The 10,958-nt window shown below is 35.2% G+C and overlaps 1 protein-coding gene and 1 pseudogene across 1 annotated transcript; one reads left to right on the top strand and one right to left on the bottom strand.

The window, feature by feature from the left end:
• Positions 1 to 1,604: 1,604 nt before the first annotated feature.
• Positions 1,605 to 2,221, bottom strand: LOC113109469 (secreted frizzled-related protein 1-like; annotated as a pseudogene).
• Positions 2,222 to 7,506: 5,285 nt separating this feature from the next.
• Positions 7,507 to 10,736, top strand: LOC113109754 (golgin subfamily A member 7). Its single transcript, XM_026273500.1, has 6 exons — positions 7,507 to 7,636; positions 8,616 to 8,738; positions 8,859 to 9,011; positions 9,100 to 9,201; positions 9,710 to 9,766; positions 9,862 to 10,736. Exons 1-5 carry the CDS (start codon positions 7,628 to 7,630, stop codon positions 9,752 to 9,754), a joined length of 432 nt encoding a protein of 143 aa, XP_026129285.1. The 5' UTR covers positions 7,507 to 7,627; the 3' UTR covers positions 9,755 to 9,766; positions 9,862 to 10,736.
• The last annotated feature ends 222 nt before the right edge of the window (positions 10,737 to 10,958 follow it).

Below are 10,958 nucleotides of genomic sequence, written 5' to 3'. Positions count from 1 at the left end.
TCTCAAACCCTGAAAAAAAAGACCTTCTGGATTCTGACCACATCACTGGTTCTTAGAAACAGCATTTGCAATGGAAGAAGTAGCTCTGCTTTTTATAAAAACCAAATATCTCCATTTGCGGTTGAAATCTAATAAAAAAAAAAAAAAACTATAAATATACAGGGAGAATTATGTTTATGTTTAAGCAGCACTAGACCCTTACTGTCTCAAGAGAGAAATAGATTTAAAGAGTGCAAATCCGGAAAGTAATATTAGATATATTTTTTTTTTCAGTCAACAATATTATTGGAAACAAATGTGTGGGCTGAAAACCTGGACCAGGAATCACAATGATGGGAATCATACGATCAGATTTTGTTCTCTTGAAGTCATTAAGCATTGGCCAATAAATGAAGCATTCTGAAATCACTTGCATTAGTAGCAGCATGCCGAAAAGTGTTTGGAACAAGTTTTGCCTTTCAGTGCTTTTAATGTTCGTAAAAGGACTATGCCAAAATCTTTCACATCTGAGGTGCGTTGCAATATGTTTTAGACAGATGTCCATAATAGTCTATATAAGAGCTCATTTTCAGAATTGTTCTTTGTAGTGCGTTTCAACTTTATACCGTAAGATCAGCGTGTTGATACTAGTCAAGAAGAAATACAGCTAGTTTATAATTTCTCTCTTGTCGGTAAAGACAAAATATGTTTGTTTTTTTAATAGTCAGACACAATCAATATTTCAATTAGCAACTTAACTGGAAAATCTCCCTAATCAAGGATATAATTTATCTTGGAATTAATCTTTTAAAAATATATAATACATATTTAAACTAATTACTTGGATGCGATCTGTACTTTAGTTTAGGGTGATTTTTTAAAATACTAATTCATCAATATTGCATAAAAAAATTAATTACCAAATTCACTGGCACACAGTTGTTCCAGAATTGCATCTGTGTTCATCTCATGGTCACATGGCGGACAAACAGAAGAGACATCTAAAGAAAAAAGAAGGAGAAAAAAAAAAAATGTTTAAACCAAATGTCCTGACTGTTGCTTACATCTCAAGTAAATAAGCAAATGGGAAGATTATAAACTGATCTAAGTGTAAATGTTTAATTGCTTGATCTATAATATTTTATTTATTTTACAGTAATTTCACATTTAAAATGGTGAAAAGATGCAACAAATTCAATACTGCAGATAAAAAAGTAATGTATTTTAACACTGTAATTTTAAGTAAAATCTAAATACATGTCAATAACTCGTTGGTTATGTGTTTGTATGCATCGTAAACGGATCTAAACAAACAATCAGCCTTAACAAACCATAATAATAAATAAAACACACCTACTGATTCTTACTTTTATTTTCACATTTGAATAACAAAACAGTAACAATATGTGACCAAAACAGTCAATAAATAGTTAACAGAAACGTAGCTGTGGCACAATTTATTTGGCTGCGCCATGTATTTTTTAAGCATAAAAAGGAAGATTCGAAAGAAGTTAATGTTAAAATTCTGTCAAACACAGTTATCATACACACCCTGGGGATTTTGTCCGTGTCATCGCTGCTGGTGGTTGTTCATAGAAAGGCACAACGTCGCTCAGGGGAAACTGTCACATTTTGAGCATTTCAGGCCAAGGGAACCCAAACGCCTGCATTATAGGGGTACAGCCGTCCCGGACAGCCTCGCACAGCCAGCGACACGGATATATGGGTGTTTCGAGGCACACGGGGGCGAAGAGCGAGCAGAGGAACACTTGCGTGCCGGGGTGACAGGCTTTGTGCACCAGAGGAACCCAGCTGCTCGCTTGCTGCTTCACCTCAGCTATGGTTTCGTGCTCCAGCAAATTGGGAAGCAGCATTTGGTGGTAGCCCACATTAAAACACAACCTCAGGTCCTCGGGAATGTCCATGCACTGTCTTTTTTTCGTAACCCGAATCCCCCGGCTCCGGTAACCAGGTGTGGTACTGAGCATTGAGCGAAGGGAGGAAGACAGCTGGAGCGATGAAGATCCACAGCTTGAGGAGAAGGTTCTTCATGGCACAAGAGGGGAAATAACAGTTATATCCAACTGCGTTGCACTGTTGAGACCTCAGACGGATGTTTTTGCATTAGTACTGCACTAACTCGGTTTCTTTGGCGTCCTCGTTTGCCACTGTCTTATGAGAGCTTGAGAGTGTCGCGCGCTGCCGTTCCGTTGCGCAGCGCGAGAGTAATGAACGCGCTTGAAAGGTGAAACAAACCAATAGTAATGCAACTGGCTTGGCATAACGCGAAGGTTGCTCTATGTGCCGGACAAATATATATTTTATCTTCATGCAGGGGGGACTAAAATTATTAATTAACCCTTTGTGTCTACTAATTGACTGAATCTTTAGATAATATAAAGGTGTGTGCACGTTAAAAAAAACAACAACATTTAAACTGATTTTCTAATTAACCTTTTAATGCGATATATTACACCTACAATTGAGGAATGCATAAATCACTCTCTTAATACAAGTATCGGATATAAAGAACATAATGTCTTCTTTAGTGATCCCCATTCGCGAATAAATCGTTCTTTGAACGTCACACAGTGGTCTATCAAACTTTTAATTCCTTTTCTTCTGATTCATAAAGCATGTTGTTTGAGGAAATATTTATATACATGCACAAATCTTTATATTATATATTTTATATTTTCTCATAATACCTGTGACCCTGGAACACAGAACCGGTTATAAGGGTCAATCTATGCATCTCAATTGTCTGAAATGCTGAACGAATAAGCTTTCCATTGATGTATGGTTTGTTAGGATAGGACAATATTTGGGCTGAGATACAACTATTTGAAAATAGCCATGCATATTACTAATCAAAAATTAAGTTTTGATATATAATTATGGTAGGAAATGTACAAAATATCTGCATGGAAAATGACCTTTATTAAAGGAGTCATATGATGCGATTCAATTTTTGGAGTGTTACAAGCTCTTGGTGCATGAAGATCTGTAAAGTTGCAAAGATTAAAGTCTCAAATCCAAAGAGATATTCTTTATCAAAGTTAAGATTTGTCCACACCCCCCTAAACGTCTTGTTCTAATATGCCCCCACATGTCTACGTCACTATGTGGGAAGATTTGCATAACGCCGCCCAGATGTTCACGCTAAAAAGAAGGCGTACCTTTTATTCTCATTGTAGTATTGTTGTTGCCGTTGCCATGTCATATAGACGCTGTGTTTCATTGTGAAAAAGAAACTACTTTGTTTGGACTTCCAAAAGAGGACTATATCCTCTTCATCATGCCTGGAGCAATGTATACAGACCAGAAAATATGTACGTGCATTATGAAATGCATTAAGTGATTTTAAAAGGAAACAACTCCGTACAGGCAAGCATACGAGTACAGTGATATAAACGAATTGTAGACAAATTTTTATTCTATATGGAAAAATGCTTAACGTGAACTTTGCGTGTTGTGTTTATTCTGGCTCACCTGCGTGCCTGTACATATTAGTTATATATTTTAATAATGTAGAGAAGCATATTGAGTTTGGCCTTTATCATCTTAGTCCATTATGCCACATTTTGCAGTATGTGAGGAAAATACTATATACATATTCCTTATATTAATGAACTGTATATTTAATTTGATAATTTAATAGCATCTTAATATATTAAGCCAAGTTACGTGTTTTTTTTTCTACACTTAGCGAGAGACTTTGCGCAAATGTTCATATTCTGCTGTTCTGGCCACAGATTGCCAGTCTTGTCTTTTTCTTGCAGGACCCTGTACATTATAGTACTAATTTAGTTTTAATCATTTAATCACCACCACAGCGTCTTGTCTCCATTGGCAACATGCACGATTTGTGTCAATTGCAAGTGACGTCACAGGTAGCAGAGAGTGCAAGTAGCGATTGCAAGTGATATTGTAATTTAGTTTCTTTTTTCTTGTCTTCGCCACCTGGCTACTGTTATAAAATGTTGGGAAATTCAAACAAAAAGTAATAAAAAAATTAAACAAAATAAAAAATAAAGACTGCAAGTGATGTCACTAGTGGAAGTGCAATTGTCTGAGAATGCAAGTCTGAGAGTGCAAGTGCAAGCCTGCAACCAGACCCTCTTGGAATTTTGAGCAGTGTAGAGTAACGCTTGTTTTTTGTCGTTTCTCAGATCACAAATGCAGACATGGTTTTATGTTTACGCAGTGCGATACGCAACACAATGTGTAAAAAGACAGCATAAGTCATTATAATCAGTAATTGTTTCCCCAGTTGAAGCAACAAATGCCTCATTTATAATAGGTTTTATTGTTGTTGTCTCATCTGGCTGGGAGATGACATCAGAGTAATTTAAGGGGCATAACATTTCCATCACACGCTTGAGGCATTCAGCCAATCACAACATACGGGATAACTGGCCAATCAGCACACACCTTGCTTTTGAGAACAATGAGCTTTGTTAAAATAGTTTCTCAGGTTTCATAAAGGCGGGGCATAGAGGAGCAACAATAATATACAGTATGTAGAAAATAATGTGTTTATTGAACCTTAAACTGCATAAACACATTTCATTACACCAGATAATGTTCTTTTTTAGCAATGTCTTATGACCTCTTTAATATCCTAATGATTTTTGGCATAAAAAACAAATATACCTGTACTACTTTTGACTAGTTTTGTGGCCCAGGGTCACATTTAACGTTTTTCTTATAAATGTTAAGCAGAATTTTTTTTTTAATTGTATGTATTTATTTCAGTTTCATGAGACATTTAAGCTAAATCTGTCAGTTAGTAAAGAAAGATAAGTTTTCTTGTCTGAATCAGGAGAGAAATATTTCTCCAAATCTGTTTCTGATGAAGAAACAAACTCCTCTAGTCTACATCCTGGATGGCCTGAAGCTTTTTTTTTTGTGCACTATTCCTTTACTATTCCTGGCATCCAAACAGCTGCATTTGTTCAAGAGGCTCTAGGTTGAAAAGCTCTTGTGTGACAGACTAATAAAATGTACGTGAGAATGGCTGTACATGGACTGTATCCGTGGTGCATCTGTAAAATGTCTGATCTAATTCTATAAAAGTTCCACAGCCTGATTTATAACAGTGTTTGTCAAAGCAGTCAATGCAAGCCGGATGGCTCCTCTGCTACAAAGACACATTATTTAAAATGTATAATGAAGCATCTGCGACTTTTGGCTGGGTTTCTAGGACTGGAATGCAGATGCTTGCGAGATGCCCTTCGCTGCGTCTCGTTTGCTTTTCACACTGCATGAGAGCAGCTTCAACTCAGTTCTAACTTCAGCCATTCCAAACAGCAATGTGGGCATTTCCTCTCTCACAATACTGCAGCTGTGTACTGGCTTTCATAACCACACGATTATTTCACAATGTTCTTAATGAAGTGACTGCTGAAAGAAAACAGACATGCCATCATGGAATGCCAAACTCGTCGTCACTTAAGATGTTTTAATTACACCTAAACATATCTGTCATCATGATATGTTTACCCGTGATTTCTCCACACGAGAGGATCTTTGGTGGTAGCAGAACACGTACCCCTCCATTGAGACCCCCTGTTGTAAGCATCATAGAGACTGCATGTATAAATGAGGGTCATTCAGAGATTTAGGAATGTCTACACTCATAACTTGGCTGGTATATCAGATATTTTCCTTATATTTTGTACAGCAGTCAGATTAGTGAAACATATTTTCTGTTCCCCTAAAATTGCATCTGTGAAATATAGCTCAAGTTGCAGAACACTGTACAGAAGACTTGATTGAGGACTGAGTCGTGTTTTGGGGTAATTGATATAGTTATGGTCGATTTGTTCATAGAATGGCAAACAATAAATTCAATTATAAAACTGATAGTTCCCCGATATATTAAAGCATCCTAAACACCTGCTCACCAAATTGCTTCACAGCATCAACATTTGATTATTTTTGTAGAAAATACAAATATACGAGTCAAAAATAAAATGCTAAATAAAATGCATATTATTTGAATTAGCTGAATTAATGTTTTAAACAACATCACAAATACATTTTTTATATTTTTATTAAAAGGTTAATATTAATTAAAATGATTTTACCAAGATCTGATCTTTAACTGAAATGAAATATTTAAAAAATATATTTTAGTAAGGTTATTCTATTTATCATTTCTCATTTAAGTAAAAAAATAACTAAAACTTAAAAAAAAAATAAAAAATTGTCAGAAACAAACTTACTAAAACTTAAAAATGTGTGTGTGTGTGTGTGTCTAAAATAACATTGATGCAAATAATGAAATATGGATGTATGTATTTAAGAACTGATTATTAAACTAACACTATTAATGAAACAAATGTAGGAGTTGATTGATTCAAAACAAAATGTTTCACAGACAAATGTTTACAAGTGTTAATAAAATAAAATAAAATAAAATAAATTAAAATTTATGCATTTAGCAGACTTTTTTTTATACAAAGTGACTTACAATGCGTTCAGGCTAACAATTTTTACCTTAATTACAGTGCTGGAGTTTCCTCATTTGAGATCAATCAAAAAAAAAAAAGTTCGTGTGAATCGAGAGTCCTTTTAAACAAATGCTCTTGTCTGTTAAACTACAGATGAAGTGCATCAACTTGATGCAATGAGAATGCCATCAAATAAAACATTACCACACAACATGATATTTTTACAAAATATTGTCTGATATATGATCTGCCAAATGGTTTTGAGAGATCTCAAGGTGGACCACAAGCTTATTTTATGTCCATACTGAGTTGATCCAGTGCTGTCTATGGAACTGAGTGATGGTGAAAACTTTGAATCCAGTGAAAAACGGCCCAGGTGTCCCACGGGAACCTTTAGGAATAAATGATCTCACCGATGTACCATTTATCATGTGAGGCTGGCGGGACCGCTGCTGTAAAATAAGACGATTCCTTGCACTCTCAATCATGAAGACTTTTCTCTGTTGTATGTCATCCTGTATAAGTCATCCAAGTAGGATTTGAAAAACACAGATGGAGACAACGAGAGAGAACTGTTTTAGGCATTAACCTTGTTTTCTCCTCTAGGTTTCACTCAGTATTACAAATTATTCTGAAATAAAAGTGAATAAACATCATTAGTAGGATGGACTGTTTCCTTCTTGTATCCTCTTCCCTGAAATGTTGTGACACTATTGTCTTAATGCTGGCAAACAAATGCATCATAACTATGATATATATGGACAGAGATACATGTAAATACCACCCAAAACAACTAAATCCCTTTGGAAACTGCAAATGAATGAGTTTTTGTTTAAAGGAAGGTTATAATTTACATGAGTTATGAGATTACCATTTCAATTTAGCTATTTCTGAAACTGTTGCTCAACTGTTGCACAATATTTTTCTTTAAAGGTATTTTAATGTGAAATAGTGGTGTGCTGGCAATGGTGTATTTTTAAGTAAATTTGAGGCTCACCAAACAAGTTAATTCACAATACTTCATCTTTAAGGTGAGGGAAAAAAATAAAAATACAATAAACATTTCCGCCATCATAGAGGAATAGATATGGTGTAGCAGCGGAACTGTTGAGTGAAGTCAAAGGTTCCTCCCGGACTGTGTTTTGTGGAGGACAGCAGGTCGAATAACAGGAAGAGGAGCAGCAGCCACTATGGCGGAGGTGCGTGAGTAAAAATTAAACTTAATTACACTTGTCTTTATGTTCAGTGACAAAGATTTACATCTGAAATAATGCGTTATAATAAATGTTTCGCTCTCCAATTATCTGATTGACACACGTGTTCTTGTAATACCGCTATTATTTGATACGTAAGCGTTTCTCCAGTGGTCGTCAAATATAAATATCGACGTAGATATATATCCTCACTTTTACTGACAATATACTCATATAAATCTCAAACCAGGTATCATATTTAAAACGAATCTCATGTTGTCATTCGATTTCAGTCGTGTTATTTAAATGTAACGCAACTTATATGTATTTTTTGATGATGCTATAAGTAAGGGCGTTGTGTGTGTAGTTGTCATTATATATATATGGGTCTGATTTCCTGTTGTTTTAATAATCACCTTTGAAAATTATCAAATCATCATCATATTGGAATAATTTGTGAAGGATCATCATGTGACTGAAGATGAGTGCTGAAACACCAGCTCTGCCATCACAGGATTATAGTACATATAAAAAATATATTCAAAATAAAGAAGCAGTTATTTTAAATAGTAATAATATTTCATAATATTACAGTTTCTTAATATACACACACAGACACACACACACATATTATTTATTATGACATGGAAAACATCAGTTTAGTAACCACTTTTTGGCTCTTAAAATGTAATATTTCATATATGTACTTGGAAAAAAAAACACTTTCAGAAATTTGAGGTGAGACACCGCAGGTGAATAGAGTAAAAAATAACAACTAATATTTATCGCCTTACCTAGTTGATTGATTACACTGATAATTGCAAAGATTTTTGTTTTAAAAGTTTTCTAAAATGTTAGGTTTAAATATACAAATTAGGCATTTTCTAATTAAATATGTGCTAATTTGCATACAAAGTTTCCCCCCTTAAAGAACAGTTTTTTGAGGGTAGAAGATGTATTGTTTAATCTGTGGTTTTCTCACCAGACGCACAGCTTGCAGGACCTGCGGCAAGCAGCCGTCACCTCCAAGGTTTTCGTTCAGAGAGACTACACCTCTGGAACCATCTGCAAGTTCCAGACCAAGTTCCCAGCAGAGCTGGAGAGCAGGGTGTGTGGAGACCCAGAGCAAACACAAAAGTTCCCTTAACCACTCATCTGCATTTACAGATGTCAGATATATCCAGAGCTTTGGCACATGGATTCTATGATGATTGTGCTGTTGTTACAGATGGACAAGCAGCAGTTTGAGGAGACCATACAGACCCTGAATAATCTCTATGCAGAGGCGGAGAAGTTGGGCGGCAGGTCATATCTGGAGGGCTGTCTGGCCTGTCTCACTGCGTACACAATCTTCCTCTGCATGGAGACCCACTACGAGAAAGTGAGCCGACTGAGAGATAGGCTTTAGATGTCATCTATATCACATTATGCGTATGGATTTCAGTGTTGTGTTGAATTCATTCATTCAGGTGCTGAAAAAGATCGCCAAGTACATCCAGGAGCAGAATGAGAAGATCTATGCTCCTCTCGGGCTTCTCCTGACTGACCCCATAGAGAGGGGCCTCAGGGTCGTATCCTTAAATAAAGTTTCTGACCGGACTGAAGGAAATGTGTGCTTGTATTCAGCAAGGATGCATTCAATTGGTCAAAAGTGATACGAAGACATGTTTAATGTAGCAACAGATTTCATATATTCAAATTCAAATGTAATGTTGCATAGATCTTTTTTTTTATGTTAACAAAAGAAAAAAACATTCTGCTTGTGTACAATTTTTGTTGATCATAAATGTTCCTTGAGCAGCAAATGAACACACATGGGGGAGTAACTTTGCATCATATGAATCATTTCCAGTTTCAAATTCAAATAGAAAATGTATTATTTAATGGAAATAAAATTTCACAATATTGCTGCTTTTAATGTACTTTGGAACAAATAAATTCAGCCTTGGTGAACATAAGAGACCTTTCAAAAACCTGTCAAAAATCCCATGTACACAAACTTTTGAGCTGTTTGAAGAAATAGAAAACACCTTGCAGGGTTTTTATGATACTTTATTTCCTTAACTTGAGTTTTCACAGGTGGAGATCACTATTTTCGAGGATAGAAGTATTGGTTCAAGATAAAACACACCAAAGGTAAGTCCTTTTAGACCTGAATATGATGATATCACATGTATTTAGTGCACTGGATCATCATCTTTGAAATAATGCAGTTTTATTTCTTTCTGCAGGTTTATGTTTGTAAGGTGATGATTGGCCTGCTGGACTCAGAACCTGCTTCTCTATCTCATGATATCTCAACCCTAATGCTTTACATGTAGATATCATAGCTTTAATTTCAGACCATTGATCCATTAATGTTTGTGTTTTTTGACCGAGGGAGAGAGTGGTTATATTGTGTATCTTCGTAAAAACTCTCCAGACCAGCTTTCCCTCATCTAACAGCTTTCCAATGTCTTAATCGGAGTTGTTTTAAATCTGTGTTGTGCCATGTGATTTTATATTGCAGCTCCAGTGCGTTCCCTTCTCTTGTTTTCTGTGTATACTTGTCTTGAATGGGAAGTATAGATTAAGTGCACAATGTTCAGTCACAATACAGCTGCATTTTGATTATTTAAAGCTTTTGTGACTGTGTTCTCATAGTAAAAATTAGTTTTTGTTAAAAACGGCCATAACATTCATGAAGAAGCTTCAATTTCGTTTACGTGGATATTTGAGACTGATAGTTTATTTAATGATTTTTTTTGTCATCAGTTCAGTTTCTTCAAGTCACTGTTCTATTCCATTCTCCTCTAGCAAAAACTGTTTGTTTTCTTCCATGCTGTTTTAACACTACATTTGACTATATACACACATCATTGAACTACTGGACTTTTATTGGGGTCTGCAATATAATCCTTCTTACACACAAATGCCATAAATCCTTAAAAGGCATGGTTTGCATTTAATATTGCATCTCCGGCTTGAATTTCAGACTGCTGTCAGTTCGACCTGTTTCTTGCATAAATCTTTTTATCAGTGTTGTATCATAATGTCTTTTTTTGAAAATCTTTTGACACTTATTTAAACTGTGTATCGTACAATAAATTGTGTTTTCTTGAACAAATTAGTTCCATTGTCTGCATTTTTTCTTCAGACACAGTGCTTGGTAGATTAAATAAGAATTGTAAGTTTTACTAATATAATCTGACAAAAATGTGACAAAAGAAGTTTAAATACACCACTTCTTCAACTTAAACAGGGCATTTTGACTTCAAATGAGCAATTACACATTACATTACAAATAGTCTTAGCAATAAAATGCTAACACAGAAGGTGTGTAAAATAA

Source organism: Carassius auratus, chromosome 10 (genome assembly GCF_003368295.1).
Source record: "Carassius auratus strain Wakin chromosome 10, ASM336829v1, whole genome shotgun sequence".
NCBI lineage: Eukaryota > Metazoa > Chordata > Actinopteri > Cypriniformes > Cyprinidae > Carassius > Carassius auratus.
The sequence above is the reverse complement of the archived record's forward strand: the minus strand, read 5'-3'. Positions and strand labels throughout refer to the sequence as shown.